Source organism: Peromyscus eremicus, chromosome 9, assembly GCF_949786415.1.
Source record: "Peromyscus eremicus chromosome 9, PerEre_H2_v1, whole genome shotgun sequence".
Classification (NCBI taxonomy): domain Eukaryota; kingdom Metazoa; phylum Chordata; class Mammalia; order Rodentia; family Cricetidae; genus Peromyscus; species Peromyscus eremicus.
In genome coordinates this window covers 53,315,908-53,343,602 of record NC_081425.1, presented here as the reverse complement: position 1 = coordinate 53,343,602, position 27,695 = coordinate 53,315,908, and the positions used below count along the sequence as shown (strand labels likewise).

The window sequence follows — 27,695 nt, the reverse complement described above, 5'->3', positions numbered from 1 at the left end:
TTGTGAATGTAGGCAAAGCCACTGAGTCATGTATTTTTATGCTATAGATACTTTATGAAATTAAAAAATAGTAGGAAATTAACTTAGGTAGCTGAAGCAAGAGTGTAGAGAAGGAGACTTTGTGGCTATGTAATCAATATTTCCAGCTCACCTCCTGTAGAGTGGTACCCATCTCATCTCTGCCTCTGGCGTGATGGTACTGTTTGCACCAAACCAAACTTGAGCCAGCATCCAGCCCCACTGCCAGGGCTTCCTGAAGCACTCAAACTCAACATCCTGTTCTTCACCAACATACACAACTCTGCTGCTTTATCTCTAGAAGGGTGCATCTGGAGAGCAGATCCTCAGACCCATTAATCAACACAACGAGGCTAGAAATGAGTGAGCATATGGAATACATTTTAAGTGCTGTAATTGCAGAGATGCCCTGTCTCAACCAAGATGCTCAATTTGGGTCTCTTCCAATCATGGCAGGGTATCAGAGGTGGATATTAAGAAGGGAAATAGCCACTGCCATGATTTATTTTTTGCAGTGTTATGGCTCTTGTGAAACTTGGTAATTTTGATGAACTATGCTTAAGTAGAACTAACACTATTTGGGGTTTGCTCTTGTGGCATAAGCCATTAGTGAATCACATTGTCAGCTGATAGTCATCCCTGGCTACTGCCTGACAGGTAGCCACATTAAAAAGTATTCATTGAAAGGCAAATCAGATACCATGAAGTTCAAGGAAATAAGTAGAAATAATAAAATTGGCTAGCATGAGTGCCAAGATACCTATCCACCATCAAAAAATCCCCCAGTGGTTACCAGTGTTGTCCACAAAGAGTGTTTAGCCTTTCTTGGAAATTGTTCCCACTTACAAAAGTCATTCTGCCCAAGGCCTCATCTCTGATGGGAGCAACTGGTATTTGTGATTGATTGACATTAGAGAAGGACTCCATGATCAGAGCTGGAGTGTGGTCTGTAGCTGGAGAATTTCTCTCCAGCTCCCGCCAAGTCCTGCCAGTCCCAGAGCCCACTTATAAAATAAACACACAGACTCTTACATTATTTAAACTGCTTGGCCATTAGCTCAGGCCTATCATTGTCTAGCTCTTACTCTTATATTTAGCCCATTTCTATTAATCTATACTTTGCCACGTGGCTCGTGGCTTATCTGTACCTTACATCTCCCTTGTCCTGGTGGCAGCTCCAGGCAAACTCCCCTTCCCTTCCTGTTTCCTTAATTCTCCTCTCTGTTAGTCCCGCCTATACTTCCTGTCTGGCTATTAGCCAATCAGTGTTTATTTATACAGAGCGATATCCACAGCAGTGGTCAATTAAAGCCTTCACTGAGGCATATTAAGACCCCTTCCTCATGCTGCCTGCTCTTGCTTCCTCACTTCCCATCACACCAATGATAGCATGAACACACTCTGTAATCAATTTGCTAGCAATCCTTTTCAGTCAAAGCCTACTCCTCCAGTTACCCCGACTTCAACACAAGGCACCTCTGGAAGATAATGTCTGTATGATTGTCCATCACATAAATTTGTCCTTAACATTAGCCAAAAGTCTGAGAGGGGATACTGCATTAATTTTAGCACTAAACATTTTTTAAATTGATTATCACTGCTGAATAAGCAATATGATGAACAATGACAAAACAAATTGAAATTAAGGAAGAAGACTGACAACATAAAATCAGTAATTGTGAAAACAAACTGAAGTTCTCCAAAGCCACCAAGGAGTCAGACGAAGAACAGTGAAAGAGTGAGTGAGATAAATGAAGGGACTGGCTGTGGGCAATCTCAAGTAGATTGGCTATCCCACAACAATTTCAAAAAGAGAGAAATAAAGAACATAGAAAGAGAGAATGTAGAAGAGGCCCTCTGTGATTAGAGCCTTTTAGATGTGTTAGGTATGTTTGGACTATTTGGTTGATCAAGGAGAAAGTAACATCAGTTACCAAACCACAACATGTCCAAACACTGCTCTTTGTGAGTGTATGACTTATTTCTAGCTCCACGCATGACAAGTGGCTACTTGAGAGTTCTAGGTTCAAGATTTTTAATTAGCCAACATCGTAAAAGATAATGTGAGGCTGGTGAGATGGTTCAGAAGGTAAAGGAGCTTGCAGAGCAAGCCTGGTGGCCTGAATTCAAAACCTAGAACCTACATAGAGATGAATGGAAATACCTGACTTTATTAAATTGTCCTCTGAGCTTCATATGCATGCATGCATGGGTGTGTGAACACACACACAAACATACACACATCACATCACACATGCACACTCTACATAATGTGTGAGTCAGCAAGATAACTCAGTGGGTAAAGGACCCACACAGTGGATGGTGGATGGAGACAACTAACTCCTGCAAGCTGTCCTCTGGCCAGCACACACATACATAGTAAATAAATGAGGATAACATAAATCTGTGGCTGGGAAGAGTTATTAATGCAAGTAAACATGCAAACAAATGAACAGAAACAATGGGGTCAGGGGTGTAAATGTTCCTCATAAGCAGATTTAGACTTCATAGGAAATAAGAATGTATATCCAGGTCAGATAAGGTATTCTAATAAGGAGTTCTATTATAGTCTGTCTTATCCCCAAGATTCAACCATACTTAAGTAGCTCCATACTTAAGAAACTTCCTCATGGAATGAAGGGCTCCAATAATGAGAATTGTTTGATAGGTGGACTCTAGAATTACTGGACGTTGAACTGTGCTCTTGGATGCAGACTGAAAACAACGTCGGGGGCAAATCATGTTGGCAATGAATGTAACAGGATAAATATAATAAAGGAAAATGTGACCATGGTAACAGGAGAGCAGGCACCTTGGTAATGGCAAAGCTAATTCACGAGAGAAAACCCAACTCAACATGGTTTGGACAACAAGGAAAATTTATTGATTGTACAAAATGTCCCAGCAAAAAGTGGACCCAGTTCAACAGTTGTTAATCTACGAGTTCAATAACATCTTAGGAAGTTCAGCTGAATTCTGTTTATCTTTCTGCTCTATCTTGTCCACACCATCCTTGTCTTCAGATCACAGCACAGCTGTAGCAGTACCAGATGTCAACAACCAGAAGAAAGGATGAATGGGGAAACATTCCTCAGAAATTTTCCAACATACCCCCTCCCTCATCTCACAAGGACAAAATGGGGGTTACCCATTCACTTACAAATCACTGGCAAGGAAATTTTGATTGTTACAAGTGGGTTAGCATAGCATGTATGGAGTTACATCCATTGTTCTAAAAATGAACAGCTAGATAAAATCAGGATTCTGAAAGCAAGGCAGGGGAGTGTTTAGTACCCAGCCAACCATATTTGTTCTACCATCTGTCCATGAAGCTGAAGATGTTATGGGTAGTGTGATTCTGTTGTTGACAGGCTATCTGATTATTTTTTACAATCCAGGAATCTGGATGTTTATGCAAGATCTCACAATTTAAAAATTATTTCTTATAAACTCAAAACAAATTAAAAAAGAGCTGTGTGGTCAGGATCTTTGATTTAGACCAAATAAAACACATCTGCAATCCAAACCTTGCCTGTATGTCACCAGTATAACTTCTGGTTTATGTTCATTTTTTTAACTGAACCACTCTCCATTTAAAAAGGGAATCTCACTTTAACCACACCAGTAGTTAGCATACAAATAATCTGTGATTAATTTTTTAACCAAAACACTTTACTATATTGTAGGAAACTCCCAAAATAGCATAGTTAGTCAAAACTTTAGAAGAAAGGGTATCAAAGACATATAGAAGAGGAAGTGTTTACATATTTTTTCTTAACTTGATGTTCTGATTTGACAAGTTAAAAGAATTGAGGCATTGCTACTTACTTAATAATGAATGCACCCCCCCCCAAGTTTCTTATAATTTTGTTATGTTATGTTATGTTTTCATTAGAGGGGACATCAATCCCTTCCAAATGAGGAAGTTAAGATTGTCAAAGATATTTAAACAGTCAATGTCATAGTAAAACAAAGGAGTGGGTGATTAACTAATTAGAGTTTCATAGTTTATGTATTTCCTTAGCCATCTTCCTATGAGTATGGAAAGGAGATTATTTAAACTTTGACAAAGATTCTCAAAAGTGTATCTCTCTTGAAAATTTTAATATCTTACAAATAAATACAGCACAAACCAGGCAATGCTAACCTGAGTGTCGAGGGCAATAGTAATAAGGAAGTGAGCATATCTCTTTTCCATCCAAAACATCCAGGCTTCCAACCTGGTCATGTGATCTCCAACCCTGCCTTAGCTGTTGACTCAAACATTTGCATTTGAGTCCCTTAAAGAAAGAAAGACTTCTCAGATGATCAAAGCATCCTAAAAATTTAGGATAGATATAAGGTGAAGCTAATAAGAAAACTAAAAGAATTCCTTGAAACCCTGTTCTCTACTTTATAAACTATTTAATACATCAACAATGAAGAATTAGGAACAGCAGGTCAGGAGGGAAGGTGAGACAGCTCTCACTCTGGGATTCAAATGCTCCTGTGGGCAGTTAGCAGAAGGAGGACAGAGGCAGGAGGGATTGTGGCCATAGGAAAGTAGACCATGGCAAGCAGCCTACTAAGAAGATGAGATGCAGAAGGAGTTATGGATGTAGGCGAGCTTTCTGTGGGATGTTGCATCTATTCACACAGTTCTTGTGCATTAGTATGAGAAAGTGAGGAACTGGGGTCACCACAGCTTTGCAGCTGTGATTTTTCAGTCTCCCCTTTCTTGGTTATTGAAAAACTTACAGTCAAGACATTTAATATCAGTCCCTGCCCCCGAGTAAACACCTTAGAAGACATGGTTGAGGCTTTTCTCCTTGGCACTGGGGTGATATGAGACAATAATAGTTTCATTGTAGTTTTCTTAAGTGGGTGAAGAAGTGACTTATTTTGAAAATAGGAAAATAAAGTGATTTGTGTCACTAGGGTAAAACAGAAAAATAAGTCAGCCAGTAGAAATGGCATGTTTTCCCCATCTTAGCCAAGCTTACTTCCTTCATGAAATTACTGCCTACCTCCTCACTACTCACTTAGGTGCCACCCAATTTCCTGGGTCCAGTTCATTCTCCAAATACAAGGGTCAAGGGTCTTCTGCTTCACCAGCTCCAGTCACATTACATCACAATGTTTTCTCAATAACATTGCACACTTTGACACAAATAACATTTGATGAGCTAGGCACACCAGGCATGTGTGACTTATTTGCTCACTAAAACTGCAAAACATCTTAACAAAAGGAACATTGGCTCTTCCTCTTTTACTTACAACAGAGGGCTAGGCATGAGGAACTACTCATGAGTAGATGGATTCTGCCTTTTACTTAAAAAACACTTGACTTATTCCAACTTGCCTTCATGTATCTGCTTCCCATCCTCTACCTCTTATAAAAATAACCATCATTTCATAAATATCTAATCCAATGTCCTCTAGAATGAGCATCCAGAAACAATCCTTTGGACGACATTTACCTTATACAATAGACATACTAATTATTTCGCAACAGTTATGAAATACAAGAACTGTTTTGTTATAATAAAGATTCAGTAGCCAGGTGAAATCACTATGGAAGGAGGCCTCGCCTTTCCAGGTTCTCCAGAACAAATGTGCTATGATGAAGTTAGGGTAGCCTCAGGAGTGCTGACAGAGACTGTGGATTAGAGCCAGCAGACAGAAAATCCACCAGTGACCGTCTGATACTTACAAGGACACAGGAATTGGTGGTGGTGGGAAATCTGGCTTTGTGATTAGCTAGTAAGAAGATAAAAAGGGAAAATCAGCTTGGAGTAGGTTCTTCAAAATGTGTGCGCATACTGAAAATGTTTAACTCTTCTTCAGGGACAGAGACTCTGGAAACTTAACCATGCAAATAATTCTAAACCCACGAGTTTGACACTTTCATTTAGTTGCCTGCATATAATCTAGACATAAGCACGGTGTCAACAGCCTTGTGATGACAATGGTTACTGTGGATTACTTTCTGCATCCACACAAACCATATGTTAATGTCCTAATCTCCAGCATGATGGTTAGGTTTGGTAGCATTCACATCTTGCGGGGGGGGGGGGGAGTTCTCAGAATTGGATCAATGAAGATACAAAGAGATGATTGTGTATCTCCTTTGCCTATTCTTTCTCCCCTCCCCACTACCCTCTTCATTCCACACCCACCCCAAACTGATAGACCAGGAAGCCATCCTCACTGGACACCAGGATCTTCCAGATCCTCAATGTTAGAATTCCTAGTCTCAAGAATGGGCAGAAATAAATGTTGTTTAATCTATATTGCTTATGCTATTTTTTTTTTTTTGCTGCATCAACCTGGACTAAAAATGGATTTTATGGAGCAGAAGAATTGTACTGATTGTTTTTTGCCAACTTAATGCAAACCTAGATATATCTGAGGAGAGAAAATCTCAATTAAGAATGTGCCTCTTGGCTGGGCGGTGGTGGCGCACGCCTTTAGTCCCAGCACTCGGGAGGCAGAGGCAGGCGGATCTCTGTGAGTTCGAGGCCAGCCTGGTCTCCAAAGCGAGTTCCAGGAAAGGCGCAAAGCTACACAGAGAAACCCTGTCTCGAAAAAAAAAAAAAAAAAAAAAAAAAAAAGAATGTGCCTCTTTAGGATTGGCCCGTAGGCGGATCTATGGAATATCATCTTGATGAATGATTGATGGGGGAGGGCCCAACTCATTGTGGGTGGTAACACCCTTGGACAGGCAGTCTTGACTTGTATAAGAAAGCAGGTTGGGCAAGCCATTGAAAGCAATCCAGACAGCAGCCTTCCTCCTTGGCTTCTGCTCCAGTTCCTGCCCTGGTTTCCCTCAGTGATGGACATATAAACTATAAGCTGAAACAAATCCTTTTCTCCAAGTTCTTTTTGGTCGTGATGTTTTAACTCAGCAATAGAAACCTCAGCTAAGAAATGAATATTCTACATTATCAACTTCCACTTTTAGGTTCTTAATGTAGGGGATGAATTCAGAAGTAAAAACGTATATTCCTCCATTTAGCATTTTAAAAAAAATTTGCAGAAGAATTTATATTTTACATTAAATGCATGCAAATCTCAACATTGTTCTGAATCAATAGTTGAGCACTGTGGGTTATGTCTTTCGGGAACATTCCCTTGAGGTTGGACTGGATGAAAGAGAAGTTGCTAACTCACGACATTTGGTGGAGGCTCATTCTCTTCCATGGGTGGATCAGACACATGGAGCTTCTTCATCTGACTCATCTAAAATAAAGAAGTCCAACTTTACACCAAAAGCACCAGGTGCCAAAGCACAGCCAGCAGAAGAGACCCCAGCAGCCCAGTTGTAGCATTTACAGGAGAATCTCCCCAGCACTTCCAGGAAAGTGTCACCACAATCAGTACTGATGCTATGCTATGGATCTACTTCAGCTCAAAGCCCTAAACACATAAGAGATGGCAAGGGCTGTAAGTGTCATGCATGTTACATGGTTGATCATAAAAACATACACATCATTTTATGTATAGAGGAGTTTACCAGGAGTAGTAATTAATGAGTCAAAGTGGACAGAGTGAGAGGGAGTGGCCAGGAGGATAGGTGGGGAAGAGGAACAGGGAGGGACAAGGAAGACAGGGAGGGAGAAGCTGTCAACACTTCTCTCCTTTATTCTCTTTGTGTTTCACAAGCCCTTTCGTCAAGGGCTTTTTCCGAAGATTCTTTTTTTGTGTTAACAAAACACGAGGTGAAGTTGACTGCGTACGTGAGCATGGAGCTCACAGTCCTTGCTATCTGCTGATGTGGGGTAGATTTCTAAGCACTGCTGTGCCCAAATGGCAGACACATGGTCAGAATAATATAAGAGGGGAGTAAATCATAAACTTGGGCCATCACAAAAAAACAGTCCAAACCTGAACTCACCTCCTGGGGTTGAACTGCCTTCACTTTTTGGGGTTTACACTTCTGCTTATGCAGCTTGGCATCTGTGGTGGACGGTGGCCTGTAAGTGAAAACAGGTCCTGTAAACTAAACAGCACCATCAACATGCTAGAAAGACTCAACAGAGGATGGACAACTTCCTCTGCCCACTGTGCCATGCTCCACTACCGGGCTTCTGTGTTCTCCCAGCATTCCTCAGCTGTTAGTTGCAAGTTATCTACCATTATTATCCTGTGATTTGTAACTACTACTAGACATTTTCTTTTTGTTTCTTGATCCCTAATGATGACGATGTTAAGCCAACTTTTATCTAAATCATGACATTTTATTATTTTTGATTCATCAAATATTTCCCTAAGAGTCATTCTGTATGGTGTATAAGTTCCACCAAAATAAGTCAGTCTTGGAGAAGATGGAAAATGATCTTGCTGTGTTAAGATGGTGTTTGTAAGAGAAAGGATCTGCATGCCAATCAAGCCTCAACTTCTCACTCTGGAAGAATGCAGAGAGGCCTTTGGTAACCTTTCTGTCTCCCATTAAAAGTGAGTTCCATAGCCTTAAGAGACGTAGAAGTCACGTTTCATCCAGAGAGCAGGAAGACTGCATCTGCTGCATGAAGTCCTCTCAAAGATTAAGTGAGATAATAGAGAAGCCTCAGAGCAATCCTAGACAACTGTCAATCAATGAATGTGCTCTCTTCTATTCTTATAGGAAATGCAAAAATATTTAATAATAAGGCCCAATGTCACTGTTGTTATTAATTACAAAAATAGCCACTCCAAGGAGAAAATGATGTGTATCTGGCTTCGAGAGATTGCCTAGTCAAAGGGACACCTAGTCTCTGATTGATGAAAAACATACCTGTGTACTTTTCTTAATATTTGAAGTAAAATAAAATTAAACCTGAATGATTAAGTCATAGAATCCAATGTCAAATGCAGTAGAGGTTAAAGGATCCCCAAAGAACATGAAGGCTCACCTCTGAACTCTCTTCTGCTTCCTTCTGGCACTTTGGTGCCGGATCACTATAGCAACCACCACAAATATGACTGCCAGGGGGAAGAGCACGCCAACCACGATGGAGAAATCTACAAGAGAGAGCACAGGAACCCTACTGAGGATCAAGGATCTTGTCACACTCCAGTCTGTTTCTCTCCTTCCTTCCTCCCTCCCTCCCTCCATCACTCCATCCTTCTCTCCCTTCTTTCCTCTTTCTTCCCCTCCCTCCCTTTCTTCTTTCCTTTTCAGAAAGGATTTAGCCATGTATCCCAGGCTGGCGTTGTACTCACTATGTAGCCCAGGCTGGTCTCAAACTTGCTGTGATCCTCCAGCCTCAGACTCCCATGTAACAGAATTACAATGGAATGCCATTGCATCTGGCCTGACTATTTTATTTGCCACAAATTTTACCTAGCTTTTACCATATGAACCTGTCTTCCTGGGAAGTTATATATAATGGTCAACCTTCATTGTCATCATGTCTGTGGAGGAGAGGAGGGAACACCCACTCTGAACACGGGCTGGGTTCCCAGGCTGAATTGAAGAGGGGAATGAGCTGAAAACCCTATGGGTACTGCATCCATTCATCTCTCTCTGCTTCCTGACTGTAGGGACCATATGACCTACCACCTCTATGTTCTCCCACTGCTATGTCTTCCCACCATGATGGACTGTAACCTCAAAAGTGTAAGCCAAAGCAAGCCTTCCTCCCTTAAGACACTTCCGTCAAGTATTTTGTCAAAAGAAAGAAAGGAAGGAAGGAAGGAAGGAAGGAAGGAAGGAAGGAAGGAAGGAAGAGAACACTAACAGATTGGTAAATGCAAACAGTGTTGATTATGATTGTGGTGCTAATGTTAAAACAGCAAGTAAAATTCGATAGGAGACCTTCCACAGGAGGTGGGTTAAATATCTTACTGGAAATAAGAAGGGAAGGGAAGGGTGGAAGGGAAGAAGGGTGGAAGGGAAGAAGGGTGGAAAGGAAGAAGGGTGCCTGCAGAAATAGGAGAATGGAGGCTGGGAGACTACAGGCAGATACGGAATAAGGAGGATGTCAGAGCAGGAAAAACATTTTAAATCCAGCTTTGGAAAGAAATGAGAAAGAAATTGTAGCTGTGAGATGTTATTTCCCCCATTGGCAAATAAATAGCAGAGGTATGAATAAAAACATGATAGGGGCACAGTTCATGCTTTGTCTTTGTTCTTTACCCCCGGGTCTAAGTAATAAATTCATCCTGGATCCTTTGCAATCTCAAGTGCTCATTTCTCTTCTAATCGTCTGAAACCAACAGAAACGGGAAAGCACACATGTCTGAAGAGCAGAGGAGCCACTGCTCTTAGGACATAGTCCAGTAGCAAGACTGACAGCTCCAAAAATACAAGAAAAGCTTACACGTGTGAAGACAAAACACGCAGGCAAAGGTAGACGCCTCAGAAAGCAGGACTCGAGGTAAGAAAATGGTGTTGGTTCAAATGTATAATTCTCTTCAGCTTCCATAAAATCATTGTTCAAGGAAATCAAAGAAAAACCCAATGCTGTGGTATTTCTGCTAGATACAGCTTGGCTTCAGAATGGGGGTGAGTGGACACATTTGAACTAATGTCAGAATAATAAGTATTTGAAGAACATTATATCAGAGCATTTGGAATACTATCAGTGCTTATAAACACTCCAAATCTGAGAGGACAAAGTTGTGGCTTGGGGTAAAATAATAATAATAATAATAATAATAATAATAATAATAATAACAGTAAGTGTGCAATTTCAGATAGAAATAACTGAACAGTAAGTCTAGCTTCTTCTATTGCTAGTAACGGAGGTCTTCAACAGCAGATAGCATGAAGCTTTTATAAAACAACATCCTCAATCCATGAAAGTACTAAAAACTGGAAGATTTTCTTTATAGACATTGATGAGGTAGTAAGAATTTAGAAAAATATAAAGGAAGGAGAGTCAGTTTCTTTAATGGCGTGACCCTCAGTAGGTCAGCACACTCCGGGGCAGGCCCTACCTCCACTCCGAAGAGTGGACTAGATGAGGAAGAAGAGCAGAAGAAGATGATGACAATGACTGGAAGTTGGGTAGATACGGAGGTAAGAGGGGGTGACTCTGGGAGGACGGGGAGAGAGGAGTCAGTGCTATCAGAATGCATTGTATGGGATTCTCAACATAGTAATACAAATGTAATTTAAGAAAAGGCAGAGATGATGGCGCATGCCTGTAATCCCAGAACTCGGGAGGCAGAGCCAGGCGGATCTCTGTGAGTTCGAGGCCAGCCTGGTCTACAGAGTGAATTCCAGGAAAGGCACAAAGCTTTCGAGAAAAAAAAAAAAAAAAAAAAAAAAAAAAAAAAAAAAAAAAAAAAAAAAAAGACAGAGATGCAAATGACCCCAGAAAGAAGGTTCAGATGTAACTTGGTAGGAGAACGCTTGCCTAGCATGCGCAAGGTCCTGGGTGCAATCTCCAGGACTGACAACCAAAAGTGAGAGGCAGGAGGAAGGGGAGGAGGAAATGTTTAGAAACACAGAAAAGCAACCAAGAGCAAATCCTAACAGGAACTGTGCTTTGGATGACAGTGGTGTCCCAGTATATGTTTATGGACTACAGCTAATGCGCCACTCTACAGTGGGGGTTCAGGGGTGTAAGAGAACCCCTGTGCATTGTGCTTGGTGTTGCTATGTATCTAAAATCGCTCTAAAAGGAAAATCTAGTTAAACAAATTAAGAGATGTGGGAAATTTTAGGACATCTAATAAAAAAATGCACACCCTCCAAATTCATAGAAAGAAAAAAAAACAGTTAATAAAATGGCCAACTGGTTTATAATACAACACAAAACAAAATTTAAAAAAGAGTAAAAAGACACTTCAGTGAGGCAAGGGACAGAGAAACTGCACAGTATGTTGAGGGCTTGTGTCCCAGTACGTCAGTAATTTGTTCCCCCAAATAAATTTTGAAAAATAAAGCTAACCCCAAAGGTATGTGAGATAGCAAGGATTTTTAAAATGTATGATTTTCTTAAAATATTCAAGTTTCAAGGGGATTAAAAAAAGGATGAATGTAAATGTGAAGATATTATAGCAACACCAAGAGATGATGAATTATGGTTCAGCTATCTTGGTCTCCAGGAACCATAGACTTTAAAAGGCAAGAAGCCATAGAGACACACAGCATCAGTGCACTGTGGTGACAGTGTTAATCCACTGAGAAGATACGAGCATACTAGATATGTATACAAATAATACCATGATTTCTAATTACATAGTCACTGAGAGTACCAAGTTATAATATCAAAATGAAGTCAAAGGTTCATTTATTTTTTTTATTTTTATTTATTTATTTTTTTGTTTTTTGTTTTTTTGAGACAGGGTTTCTCTGTGTAGTTTTGCGCCTTTCCTGGAACTCACTTTGGAGACCAGGCTGGCCTCGAACTCACAGAGATCCGTCTGCCTCTGCCTCCCAAGTGCTGCGACTAAAGGCATGCGCTACCACCACCCGGCCTCATTTATTTTTATTTTATTTATGTATGAATGTATGCATGTGCACATGTATGCATGTGCACCTTATGAATGTAGTACCCAAAGAGGCCAGAAGAGGGTGACAGATCCTCTAGAACTGGAGTTACAGATGGTTGTGAACCGGGAGGGCTGGGAATTAAACCATCATTGTCCATAAAAGTAGCAAGTGCTCTTAACTGCTGAGACATCTCATCAATCCCCAACTACACCTTTTAGAGTGGTTATTTTTAAGATTTCTACACGGTATTTGGTAGAACAAACAAACAAACAAACAAACAAATAAATAAATAAATAAACAAACTAATAGTTGGGATTATATATGAGCAACAGTATAGACCAACCTGGCACACAGAACACATGTAGGCACAGGAGGACACAAATACAAAGTTCATGTTTACATGTTTTCTGATCATACACAGAAAATCTGCACACACGATTATGTGCTAAGCCATAATGAATTTTAGCATATACTCCACATAATATATTCTCTGATTACCATGTAATTATTCTAAGTATTAACTAAATAATAACTAGGAAAAAAAACAATTTTCTTGCATGTTAGGAAGCAAATGGTAGTAGGGCAGTGGTGGGGAGAGTGAGGGGGGAGCTATAAATGTCCCTGCTGTATCACACACTAGGGACAGTATAGATAGAAATTCACTACACAGTTGAAAAATTTGGAACAGGGATTTATGAGTACCTTTGACCATAAAGAAATGATGAATGTTCTTTATTGTACTTTATCTGATAATGTATGTCTGCAGCATGTTTATTTTTTTTACACACATGTTATGGCTCTTTTGATGTGGATAAGAAGTTAGTTTTGCTCATGCTTTTAGAGCCTGTGATTAAGACCCTGGGTAGTGAAATTGAAACATGACAGCCATGTTTATAGAGAAACTAGAGTCTGCGTAGAGACAAGCCTGCCCCTGACTTCTGCTAGGGTGGGTCCAATGAAAAACAGTGATTTCCTGTCATATACCTAACTACTTAAAAGCTATATGTCAAGCTGGAACAATAATTGTGCATTTATATTGGCAAATCACACTGTTTCCTACTTGTGGGCACAAACTGATTCATTAGAAAAAAAATTTGTGTGGTATGACTTTTCAAACTTCACTAAGTAAATTTTAATTATTTCAATAGAAGCCAGGAAAAGTAACAGCAGATTATAAAATAAAATTTTCTCAGCCAAAATAAAAGAAATGATAAGTGTTTGAAGATGCAGTTGTGTTTAAGCTGACATCAGAATTACATGATGTAAACATGTACAAAAATATCACACAGAATCTCATAAGTACACACACTTTTATGGTTTTCCCTGACAATTAAATAAGGACAAAATAAAGCAGTGTATATTCCAATACAGTTATGAAAGTAGAACTGACTTAAAAACCTAATCTTATTTCTGTGGGTTCCATGATAGCATCTTTATTTATTTCTATATAAATAGTGACATAAATAAATGTTCCTAAATACAATTTAGAAAGTTGGGTGAAGACAAACTTCCTAAAAGATTACTCATAGGTTTAGCAAGTTTTGCGGTCTTAAATTGTTTATTGGGTATGAACTCTGCTACAAACATTACTTATCATATTGGCGACAGTGGGGGCAGAGAGTGCTGTGTCTTCTCCAAGCTGGGTGGTAAGAACCACCCGCTAAATGGTGGAGCTTGTGGCCCCTTCCCAAGGCCATAGTTCTTGCAGCCTGCAGATGTCAGGCCTCTCTCTGTGCTTGTGGACTGGCTGGATGATCCACTGGGTGTCAGTATTTCTTCTCAACTTTATGGAATGGATTAATGAGGATAATGTAAAATTTGTATGTGTAACTTTTACCAACCGAATAAGAGTTCAGAACTCCCACAGTTTAACAGATAAATAAAAATAAAGGTTTCAAGAAGAGAAAAGTCACAGTTGAAGGTTATGTTTGTGAAAATTAGAATCATCAAAGAGCTTTCTAGTTAAATAGTTGATTCTGTTCTGAATGTACCCCCAAACCCCACCACAAGCATGATAAATTGCAGATAATAATATATTTGTATCATAATATCATATAACCTTAAAAGGTAATGGAGTTTAGAATCTCCAAGAAGATAGGAAGTAAAGGAATTGAGTAAACAGAAGGAGTAAGTTGAAGCATAAACATTAAAATTAAATGTTATTCTTTTGTTTGAAATGCCTAAAAAGTATTTGAACTTGGGACAAACAGTTCATTCAGTCCCATCCCTAACCACATCTCCATTCCCAACCTCTATGTACACAGAAGGGTATTGTTTCATGAACCCTGGGACAAAGCTCCAGGAATCTCTCCCTAGCATCACTGGGACTTGGTACAGGAGTACCCAAAGCTGGTTGGATCTGGCCCCAGACACCCATCTCTAACTATGCAGAGAAAGGAGTTTAAGGAGTGCATTCAAGAAAAGGGGAAGGGGCCGGTGGTGGCACACGCCTTTAATCCCAGCACTCAGGAGGCAGAGCCAGGCGGATCTCTGTGAGTTCGAGGCTAGCCTGGGCTACCAAGTGAGTCCCAGGAAAGGCACAAAGCTACACAGAGAAACCCTGTCTCGAAAAACCACAAAAAAAAAAAAAGAAAAGAAAAAAAATAGAAAGAAAAGGGGAAGGGAATTCCTAAAAGCTCTCTCTCAGCTTAGAGTACTCTTCATGATGGCAACCCAAAGCAAAGGTTCCCATGCTGGCTCATTCCCTCCTTGACGGCCTACAGGGTGGCCTGCCTCCCACTCACAGTCTTATCTTCCACCCAAAGAAGTATCAGGACGAGCAACAAAGACTTGAAATGCAAGGAAAACCCATATGGGCCAGTTTGAGCCAGCTTATTCCCTGGTCTAACAAAGAAGACAACACTTTCCAAAGAACACGAGTCAAATGAAATGTGGGCAGCATGTGAGTGAATGGGAGAGCACATGTAAGTAGTATGCGGGTGAACAGGACAGCACCCGTAGGCAGCATGTGGGTGAACAGGACAACACCTGTAGGCAGTGTTTGAATGAATAGGATAGCATACTTCAAAATAAAGGAAAATAACTCAGTGAACGGGACCCAGACCTACCATCATACTCCAAGTCATGTTCTCAGAGAGTCTTATGAATTAATATTACCTAGCACTATATCTACTGTGGAAATGGAAAAAACATAAAGCAAACAAGAAAATATGATATATTCAGGGAATGTTATAAATGAAAAGTTTGAAAATACTTTTTTACATGAAGATTGACAATGTAAGGGTGTTGAAAATATGATTTGAATGTTGCTAAAGAGACTTTGGGATGAATTTTATGTGTCAACAGCTACAGAACAGATATTTGAGAAGATAGAAAGAAGACAATGAATCCTATATACCAGGGTAAAAGTCAATAATACTGTCAGCCTGATGGATCTAGGATCATCTAGAAGACAAAGCTCTAGGAGTATCTGTGCGGAAGTTGCTAGATTAAATTAAATGAGGTAGGAAGACCTACCCTAAATGTTGGTAGAGCCAGAGACAAAAGTCAGAGATCAGTCCTAAATGGGTGTCTTTATCAAACCCCCACCACAAGGCTCAGGGATCTATGCAGAAGAGGACACAAAAAGACTGCAGGAGCCAGAGGTGATGGGTGACTCCGTGGAAACAGACCATGTAGACACAACAGGACTGATACACATGAACTCACAGAGACTGTGACAGCATGCACAAGACCTACACAGGTTCAAACCAGACAAACTCTTTGTAATTGATATCTGCTGGGAGAGGGAAAGTCAGTTTTCTCAAGTGGAGTCTCCCTGGGTCTAGCAATCACACTCCGGGACAAGCCCGGAGTCCAGGAGTAGTTGGCCAGCACAAGATGGACTCCATGTGTTTCTGGGCAGTTTTTGTGTTGGTATTTTTGTCTTATTTCTGTTTTGCTCTATTTTTTTTTAGTTTTGATTTTTTTTTGAGAGAGAGAGAGAGAGAGAGAGAGAGAGAGAACATGAAGCTGGGTGGGTAGGGTGGTGAAGAGAAGAGGATCTGGGAGGAGTTAGAGAAAGAGAAAGAATATATTCAAAGTACATTCTGTGAAATGAATTTTAATAAAATAATATTTTTAAAAGTGAAGAGGCAGAGAGGTGAACACCAGCATTCATCTTCCTGCTTCCTGACTGTGGAAGCAATGTTAGCAGCTGCCTCATGCTTCCCCCTTGCTACCATGACTTCCCCAACATAATAAATGACATCCTCCAACTTTGGTCCCAAATAAGCCTCTCATTTCTTGAGTCAGTTTTGTTGGGCATTTCTTGTCCCAGCAGCAGGAAAGTGACTAACACAAACACAGAGGAAGAGCTTGGCAGAAGGGGACAGGTTCTCAGGCCAGAGATGCAGGGTTACCTACGGAAGACTGTGGCGGAATCCTCACAGTCCGGAGGGGCCCATCCTTCCTTGCATTGGCACTGCAGCTCATGGTCACACACCTAGTGGAAGAAGGATGCTGTGTCACCATGAGACTTAGTGCACCATTCAAGGCCCCACTCTCTCACAATGAAGTTGATTTTGACGTGAGAGGGACCCCTGCTCTTCTGGCTTGCATCTGCTCAGATGAAGTAGTAGCGGCATGCAAAGATTTCAGTAATGGGCTCTCAGAGGCAGTGCCCCAGCCTACGTGCTCCTGAGTGTCAGATAAACATAGTAACTGTGATCACTGAGTGCTGAAGGTATTATTTCAGCATCGTCACAACAGAACTGAATGTATAAGGCTTATCAAGTTGGGAGTATCTGCTTTCCAAACTTACTGCATGCCCCTTGCACTTCGAGGAACAGTTGGCTGTCCTGTATGTCTTCTCCACATCCACACACTCTGCATTCATGCACACCTGAAAGGACATGGAAACATGAACTTGATGGAGCATTTCCAGTAGGTCCATCTCTGTCAATGACTGGCTGGATTTGAGTCTCCAAACTGTCATCAATGCTGTGTCATCAAACTCACCTCTTTAAGGAACTTTTTATTAGTTCATTGCTCCTTGAGAATTCCCTACTACATGTTCTGATCATATTTACTGCCTCCAACTCTTCCCAAGTTCAGTCCCTACCCACCCAACTTTGTGTCTTTAAAACAGAAGAATCAGGACCAGTTTATGCTGTCCAAATATTCTTGAATATGTGGCCTTCCACCAGAGTCTGGTCAACTTTCCAGGGAATATGTTTTCAGAGAAAATTATCTGTCTTCCACTAGCCACCAAATGCCAATAATACCTCAGCTAGGGGTGGAGCTTTGTGCCTACCTTCCTCCTATTTGTTGGGATTTTGTCTGGCTTGAGCTTACACTGGTCCTGTTCATGCTGTCACAACAGCTTTGAGTTCATATGTGCAGATGTCCTGTTGTGTTAACTTAAGATTTATTATTATTATTATTATTATTATTATTATTATTATTATTATTACTAATCTATATGTCTTTGAGTGAATATCATATGTATGCCAGTGGCTGCAGAGGCCAGAAAGGAGTGTGGGATTCCCTGGAACTGGGGTTGTATGCAATTGTGAGCTATATGGGTTTGGGGAACCAAACTTGGGTCTTATGGAATGGCAGCAAGTGCTGTTAACCCCTGAGTTAACAGCAGCCCATCTCAATATTTTATGAAAACACTAGCAGGTTTTGAGACAGATCAAACTCTATCATTTTTAGTATATAATAAAATATATAGAAAGCTCTATTTAAGATGTCCTTGCTTCCTTCCTGGTAGGTATTCCTTTTCATCTAACAGCTCCTCACATTTGGAGCTATTACTGATCACAGAACTAAGCATTGCTATAATTAACATCTGGAAGGAAGTGCTGGGATCACATTACACACAATGCTACTATAGTAACGACTGTAAGTGGAAATTAGCTGCCATTCTTCTTTTTCTTCTCTGTACCATTATCGGAGGAGTGGGTGTTGACTAAGCACCCACCAGTTTTAAAGCATGGAAATTGACAAAGTTTGTCTTTAGGAGCCTGAATTACCTTACTCCCAATAATTTATCTTAGTTTTATCCATTTACCTGCAAATTGTGTGCTTTCATTTTTCTTTGCCGCTAATATTCCATTTTGTATACACACTGTATCATCCTTATCCATTTATCTGTTGATGCACATCTAGGTTGATTCCATTTCCTCACTATTGTGCATAGAGTGGCAATGAGCATGGGTATGTAAATGTCTTTACAGTAGGATATAAATTTACTTTGTGTTTATGTCCAGGAGTGGTATAGTTGTTTCAGTTTCCTGCACAAAGCCTATACAAGATCAAGCCAATCAACATTTCTGGCTGGATGTAGAAGACAATCTCCAAGCCCTAGCCTGTATTAAGGAGCTATTGGAAAATTGATAGATGCTGGAGAAGAAAGAATTGTTCTTCTTCAAGTGTGTGACAACTGGTAGGTTTCACGCTCTAGTGTATGGCCCTACACCCTTGCACATATGAGCTATACTAATAGTATTTAGTGGGTTATTAAAGGAAGGAGAAGGATGAGGAAAATGATGAGGGTGGGGGAATAATAACGAAGTTATAAGAGGAAGTGTTGGAGAGGATACTAGCAGAGTTGGAGGGAGAAATGGGGGTGTATCTGATCATAATTCACTGTATACATGTCTGAAATTCTCAAGAAGAAAAAAGAAAGATGCCCTACCAAAATATTTACAGAGCTCGATAATATGATCCTAAGCATGTGGTGGGCACTTATTAAACACTATTGAAGAGATGGGTGCAGGCATGCACAAATCAAAGGCAAAAATGTGTCATGAGCATGGAGCTTCCTGGAACATAGCAGGTGGCCACAGGCATTGAGTGTGGTGCTATTCTCATTCCTTTCTTACATTTAGCTTCCTTGTATGATTGCATTTGAATAAAATGCTCTGCTAAAAGCAAATGGGAAACTTTCAACAGTAAAGACCCAAATGTATTGAAGTAGAATTCAAGGGTCACTACCAATTTGAATTATTTGACACACAATGAAGATGGCTATAGACACCTGACTTTATTAATGGGATGGGCATTTATGTGCTTCCTAGGCTGACCAAGGCTTTCCTTAGTCCTGTGGGTAAGCTTAAACAAACATAGATTAACTGTGGTACTTCCCTATCCTTTTTCAGGAATGCTACAAGTGGTTGGGTGATAAAAGTCTAGGCAATGAAAATTCACATCATGTCAGTGGCCATAATTATGCTTCAGAGTAAAATTTCCTCTTGTTAAGAAAAGATGCACAAAGGACAGCCTGGTGTTTCCTGCTTCTGCAGTGCTGGATGGTGAGCATGTATGTGAATGCGTAGAGAAGCAATACTGAAGATGGCAGGAGGCAAGGAGAGACAATTTTGGTCCTTGGTGGTAGCATTGCATCACTGAGTTTACCGTGCAGACTGTTGTATCTCTGAACTCACTGTGTGAGTTAGTAATTGTCCTAATTATTTCTGTCTCTGCTAGTTCTCCTGTTCCTCTACAGCCTATATCATCCTAACAGCATGTAGACTGTGATTACAAAAATCATAATAAACAGTACTTATTTAAAATCCAGGTACATATGTGGGATAATGAGTTGTGGACGCACAATTTCAACTTGCCTTGTTATTTCCACACTTGGTTCCATTGGCCACCATGTCTATTCCTTGACTGGTGTCTTCGGGATCGAATAACTTACATGTCAGGAAAGATATTGTAAGTCCTTTCCATGGCAGATTACCTGACCCGCCTTCACAGAACAACTTCCCACACATGACATCTCTACAAACAACAGCAACAACAACAAAATTACAAATTGTATCCCAGGATTCAAATTTCAGTCTTATACAAATGCAAAGCAGCCTTTGCCTATCAATATTTAAAAAATAATATTTCCTGTACAGCAGTAACTTCTAGTTGTATCTATGTACAATGACCTTATTCTGCACTAATAGGACCCTCGGATAGTAACAAAATGTGTTGTTTTTCAAATACAGATCCCTTTACAACTAATTTTTGCCAGTTACCTAATGGGGGTCAGGGCATACTCTTAAGCCTAAATTCTAGAAGGTGGCCTTGAATAAGGGAACACGCCCCATTTCTGGGCATTTTTTTTCTCAGTTTAGAAGATGGAGTGTGTGGTAGACTTTGTCAACTTGACACAAACTGCAGTCACCTAGGAAGAGAGCATCTTAATTGAGGAATTGTCCCCATCAGACTGGTTTGTGAGTGGGATAGTTTGTTGATTGACTATTGATGTAGGTGGGCCCAGCTTCGCTGTGGACAGTGCCATCCCTGGGCAGGCAGTATTGGGATGTGTAAGAAAGCAAGATAAGCAAGCCAGAGGGAGTGGAGAGAGTAATTAAAATTCCCCCAAGGCCTCTGCATCAGTTCCTGCTTCCAAGTTCCTGCCTCCAGGTTCCTGCCCTGAGTTCCCTCTGCGATGGACTGTAACATCGAAGTCTAAGTCATACAAATCCTTTCTTCCAAAAGGAGCTTTAGGTCAGAGTGTTTTATCACAGAAATAGAAAGCAAACTAGGACCTAATGTCCTGTTGGTGGAGTTGGGGAAGCAATCACTGACTGAGAGAAGTGCTTGGGGATGGAGCTTGAGGATACACAAAGGGCAGATCCCTGACCTTACAAAGGTGACTAGATAGTCATTTATTTTTATTATTTACTTCAATCAGATAAACTTTAAAAGATAAAAGCCTCATTTTCCACAACCAAGTGGTCTACACAAAGCCAGAGGTCACTTATATCTCAAAGTACTAAGTGTGGCCTTCAGAGATCTCCCTCTGGGTCTGTAGGTTAAACTGCTCAACACTCAGGGAAGCCATTACTGACCACCAGAAGATTCCAGAAAAGTCAAAGCCAATAAGGTCACAGTTAAGTGCTTTATGCATTATTCAGAGGAAGCTTGTGAACAAGTAGTCTAGAAGGGAGAGAACGGGACTTTTCTGTTATTGCTTGTGGTTAGAGAAAATATGGATGGTAAACTTAGGGAGCCACAGCTTTCCCAAACTCCACTGGGTGTTCTTCAAGAACCAGAGGATGATTCATGGCAAACCTGTAGGCCCGGTGCTGGGCACAGGAAATGTGGAGATAACTGCCCACCACAGGCAATGACTACTAAGTGACTAGGTGGTGTCTGGAAGAGGATCAAGTGTCTGAGCATCATGTTACACTCATGATCCGCTGCTAGCACAGCTGTAAAGGCTGATACGCTCACTGGCCATAGAGGAGGGAGGAACCAGCCCTACTCCCTTCCCACCCCACGTATTGCTTTGCTGAACCCTGTATATTGCCTTTTCCACAGCTGTTTCATTTTTCAATCTGCTCTGAGTTCCTATGAAGAAAAGTTCATCCTACATAGTCTGTCCTTTAGGCCCAGATCCCTCCAACGGGTCTCTACATCCCAACTAATTTGTTAATATTGTCTAGCAATATCAGTGTTCAGTAGAAAAACTCTGAAAAATGCTCCTGCTGTTCAACCTTTTGTTATAAATGATACCTACAGAATTTGGACGAGGCATAAACATTTGATCCACTATTATACCCCTTAGAAGGCAGGAGAGACACTTGTTTGTGAAGTGTATTTGCTGTTCCCTCACAGGATCAGAGTTCTGTTTTCAGCAGCACCCTTTTTAACTCCAGCTGCAGAGGATATGATGCCCTCTTCTGGCCTCTGTGGGCACTGGCACACCTGTGCCATTCACACACAAACACATCCTAATATACATTAACTAAAAATGAATTAAAAACAACATATTTAAGTTGAATTTTAAAGGTCCTCTTAAAATGGCAGAATAAAAATATATACAAAAATCTCTCAAGTTCATTTGGCGTGATTTTTACCTATCTTTGAGGATATCAATACTGAAATTAAAATGAGTGTTTCAGGTGAATTGTTGGCCACTTTTCTTAGTATAGTCTTTCTCATGCAAATGTCAAGACAAATTTAAATACAATTATATATGTATATGTATAAATATATATTATATATCCTATAGTGTATATAATACATATATACATACATATGTACACACACACACACACACACACACATATATTATAGTGGCTGTTTCTCTGGGTAGATAAAAATTTCTACCCTGAAATTCATAATGAAAAGCACTAGATTGAAAAAGTACCTAAAGCATATCCACTTTCTTTTAAAATATTTTTCTAGATGTATTTATTTATATATATATATATGTGTGTGTGTGTGTGTGTGTGTGTGTGAGTGAGAGAGAGAGAGAGAGAGAGAGAGAGAGAGAGAGAGAGAGAGAGAGAGAGAGAGACTGTTTGGCCTACATGTGTATTGTATATGTGTACCACTCGCATGAGGAAGTCAGAAGAGGGCTTCAGTTCCCCTGGAACTATAGCTACAATGGTTGGAAGCCTCCATGTGGGTGCTGGGAATTGAACCCAGGTCTTCTGTAATAGCAGAAAGTGCTCTTAACTTTTGAACTGTCTCTCTAGCCCAGAAGTCACTTTCTCTTGAACTAGAATAAGTGAACAAATGTGGGAGGAAATGTGCCATTGTCCCAGTGGAGACTGTGGGGAGAAGATTCAAACAATGCTACCACTTACTTTGCTTTGCAGGGCATGTGTGTGCCGTTCTCTATGTGACAGTATCCGTACTTTGACCCACCTTCATTATGCTGGTAACATGACTTATTTGCAACCTTGGTTCCTGGGATCAGGCACAGATGAAAGTGACATATTTGGAGAGAAAATAGATAGGAAATGTAATATTATAGAGTACAAAATATAAAGTTAGCATTAAAAGTACAGATTGAATATCCCTTATCCAAAATCCTTGCAACTGGAAATATTTTGGATTGCAAATTTTTTATACTTTGAGGTATTTTCATATATACATTGAGATAGCTACAGACTAGGACCCACCCCAAAAGTAAAATTCATTTACTGTTTTATACATATTTTAAACACATAGCTACTGGTCATTTTACTCATTTTTAGAGTACCTGAACTTTAACCTATTACATGAGGATCATAAGTAGATGTTGACATTTAAAATAATTCTGTATTTTGGAGCATCTAGTGTCCAGATTTTTGAGGTCAGGGATATATTGTGTTTGTGCTAGTTTGGCATACTTCTACTGAGAATTTGCAGATACACAAGCCTCAATAATTTAATGTCAGAGGAGTAAGGTAGAATTTAAAATGGTCTTTTAAATGTTCTGTTATAATTTCTATTTAGGTATTTGAAAATATCTGTATGAGTTGCTGAAGGTTAAAATTTTCACCCAAATAGAAGACGTAGCCAGAGAGCTGCTGTCATTGCATCATTATGTTCAAGACCAACAAGCATTGATAGTCAGATATGAAATACAGCCACAACAACTAGCAGTTATGTTTAACCAAATGCCCCCTGTGTGCCAAGTACAGTGCAAGAATCACACCTTCCATTTCCCATGTAATTGGCCTCAGACAGCCATCCGATGGGCACAAAGCTCCAAGGTTCAGAACTCAGGCTTTAAGCACAACTTAGCAAGTGCTTGAACTTGGGCAAGTATCTTACTTAAGCACGGAGCTTGCTCACCGATAAAATGAGGGTGTGTGGTGTAGTTCATTAACTCAGGTTTGATGAGATAATTGAGTGGATCTGTGTAAGCCACCAAACAGGGTCTGTTCAGCAGTATGTGGGTTCTTACTGCTGTTCTCAGGTTATCCACGAGGAAGTGGAGACCCACCCCAAGTTACACAGGAAGACAAGAAGCCAGCTTCACCCACCTCTCCCCAAGCCACAGACTCAGGCCCTGACTCAAGTTACCCCACTCTGTGATGAACAACTCGTAAACTCTGGCAAGCTGGATATAAACCTTTGAGGGATAATCAACAAAAGTAAAATGAGCAAAAGCTTGTGAAGAATTTGTTCTGTTTTCAAGAAAAAAAAACATATTGATTTATAAACTTAAAATATTTTTAATGAATTTTATGTTTTACTATTCAAGATGATAAAAACCTTTGTAACTATATTTCTTGGATTATTTGGGCCTTAGCAACATATTAATTCCTTATTATAACAATATAGATATATTCTGGGAACAAATAATCCAACATATAAACAAAGGAAATGTCATAGTAAAAATCCCTAACTTCTGAGTTACAGATTCTAATATTTTTGAAAGTATCATTCATGTACCCGCAATCAGGTACCTTTGTAGCTAACTTTTGCTACATCCTTATTCTTTTTCTAGACTTTAAACATTTTACAGTACAACAAAAACATGGGGCTGGAAAGATAGCTCAATGGTTAAGAGCACTGGCTCCTCTTCCACAGGTCTTGAGTTCAATTCTCAACACCCACATGGTAGCTCACAACCATCTATAGTGGGATCTGATGCCTTCTTCTGGCATAAGGTCATACATGAGGCTAGAGCACTCATATATATGTGTGTGTGTGTATATATATATAAAATAAATCTTTAAAAGAATAAGAATCAGTGTTAGATTAATGCACTATCATTTGTTTGATACATCTTTATTCTTGGATTTTAAATTCCTCTTCAATTACTCATTGCCATAAAAGACAACGTTGGAGGAAAACTTTTCATTGATAAATATTTCAGAGTTCAGCTGTTAGGGCAAAGGAAGGCAATGCAGTGTCTTTGGCTGTGTGTGTAGTTTTCCAAATCTTCATCTCTGTAAACATTTCCCTAATCCACATTTTGCCAGTAGTGTGTGGTAGTAAGTGAACATCCGTGCCATCTTTTCTAACACCTGTAGCCAGTCTTTAGTGTCTTATAAATGCAGAAGGTTAAAGGTTAGCTTATGTTCATTAATACCCTTCATAGAGCTATGGAGTAAAGGCAGTTTTAGTCTTTATTGGTTGGGCATTTTCATTTCCTTACTATAACAAAGTACTTATTATAGCATGATCGCATTTTCAGTACTTTGAGTTTTGATTCCCAGGAATATCTTGAGGCTAAAAGTGTGACTTTTATTATGAATTCATGTTACAAACTTTTTCAGATTAATTTAAAATAAATATGATCTTTTATGAATCACAAAATTTGGAATTTGAAGATAAATCTAGCATTTTATGGTGGCTACCTTTGAATGAACAATTTAATGGTCTTCTCCATCAAATAGCCAATAAATATGTTCCATATTAATGCAATAGATAATTTTGATACCAACTAAAGTCAGGCACTGAAAAAAAAACTATGGAGAAAATATTCTGGGTCTCTGGATGAAGAGGTAACAAGACTTGGGATGGAGCCAGACAATAGAGTCAGACAGAAAAAGTTAATACTCATTTATTACTAAGTAATAAAGAGGACATGCTGAGCTTCACTTATGCACGTAGGGTTTTCTTTCCTTGGGTTTCTGTCTCCTGAGGACACTAGTCAAGGATATCTGAGAGTAACCAGCAGAAGCAGTTTTGCTGTTACCTTTAGTTCAGAATACCAGCTCCCAGGAAGTGTAATCAGAATTGCTGAGGCCAGTCTCCAGCACATCAGCACATCTGGGCACCTCTCAATGGTTTAAAGGCATTGCTCCTCAGATTGTTTCTTAGTCTATCCTTGCTGAGTATAGAGGGGCTTATCTAGGACTTTTTAGAAGATCTTAAGGTGTCTTGATTTTCTGGGTTTTTTTGTAGACAACAGATTATTTTTTTGTTCTATTCTCAGTTTTGGTTGAAGTTCATTTTCAGATACTGTGAGAAGTTTCTGGCATGCAATGACATTATTGAAGAAGTATTAGGAATATGTAGCTTCATCCCTTTTTGAATAAATATTCCCGGTGTCATTTATGTAGGAATCTGGAAGAATGCAGGCTGTGACAATTCGATACATGGCACCATACACATGCCATCCAGGAAGAACAAATAATTGCTTTCTTGTTAAATTTTTTTCTTTCATTTTGTAGAATTTTGTAATCTTTGACTAGTGGCTCTCTATTTCCTCCCCACAGCCTCATAAGCAGTTTGATATTTTCTTCCAGGACTTCAACATCTTTATAGACTTCACATAGAATTGAGCACACTTGGGTACTCTATTAGAAATTTGAATTTATAATCAAGCTTTTTCATCCAGTTTAAATTTGGGCTTAATATTTTCAACTATCTTTACATCACATTTATTTTAAAGCCTGTGCTATGATTTCCTTAGTGTGGACACTAAACTTGGAGTCAACAAAAATGGTCATTGAGTTGTTCTCATGTTTCCTCGCTGCTACTCTTCATTCCATGGGTTTTATTTACTTGTTTCCTACATGAGCTCATGGCCTATCTACCAACACTATGGTCACTCCTGTGTGCATGGATGAATTATTTGAGATTGAAAAAATGACTTTTGAAAAGCTTGTCTCAAACACGGTATGATCAGACAGATATTAAAACAAAAAAGTGTCGAAATAAAAGTAGAATTTCAATAGAACAGCCTTCTTATTTGCTACCTTTAAACTTTTGGTCTTAAAACCATGCCCTCATTCAGCTTGATTCCTCCACTTCCTGTGTCTGAAGTCCATGGTGTCCTCAGCAATAGGCTCTTACCTTCAAGTTCTGGGAAGCAACCAAGGGCAGTGGCAAAACATGAAATATTTAAGGGGGATCTATGGGATACACTCTGAGCTACAACTCTAAGGGGAGTTTGCATTGCCTGTCAGTGGGGTACTTGTCTGTAGTCTGTGACTCTTGGGGGCAAGTGTTATCACTCACTGTGACACAATCTTACACACACACACACACACACACACACACACACACACACACTTTTAAGTTACATTATGCAGCACATGTCTCTATAATCTAGCATCCTTTTCTCAGAAGTATCAGGAGGTGCATTGCAAACTGCCAAGGGAGACTAGTTCTTCACAGCTGCTGTGCCTTTGACCACAACAATGACTAGCCCAACAAGATTTCTCCAATGGTGCAATAGTGGCACTTAAATCTTGGAGATAATCAAAATCTATCTAATTAGACTTAATAGCTAGTTTAATACAAGGTATCTCATGCCTGTCTCTACCAACAATCCATGGCTAGCGAGGTCATAGACACTAAAAGAGAAAGTACTATTACCATTTTTTCTAAGTCAATACAACTTGTACTTTTATTTTAAATATTGATCCTTATACCCATAAACGACTGTAGCTCTCATCCCCTTATCAGTGAAGCTTTTTAAATTTTATTTTATGTTTTGCAGCAGGCAGAGCCTATTACAGAAATCCAAATATAATCAAACACAGAGAATACATGACTATGGGGTCCCCATCCCTAGTTAGCCCATCTACAACACAACCCCTACACCTCAGGCTCTGGGAACAGTATGGAAAAGAGGGAAGAAAGATGG

General features: G+C 39.7%; 1 protein-coding gene across 1 annotated transcript in view; it reads right to left on the bottom strand.

Annotated features, from left to right (window-relative positions):
* Positions 1-5,158: 5,158 nt before the first annotated feature.
* Adam28 (ADAM metallopeptidase domain 28) overlaps positions 5,159-27,695 on the bottom strand; it is a 56,436-nt gene continuing 33,899 nt past the window's right edge. The window contains 8 exon segments of the mRNA XM_059273409.1: positions 5,159-5,757; positions 7,171-7,239; positions 7,895-7,973; positions 8,892-9,000; positions 16,790-16,868; positions 17,187-17,267; positions 19,996-20,155; positions 22,966-23,068. Of these exon segments, the coding sequence (XP_059129392.1) occupies positions 5,707-5,757; positions 7,171-7,239; positions 7,895-7,973; positions 8,892-9,000; positions 16,790-16,868; positions 17,187-17,267; positions 19,996-20,155; positions 22,966-23,068 (731 nt within the window). The 3' untranslated portion in view covers positions 5,159-5,706.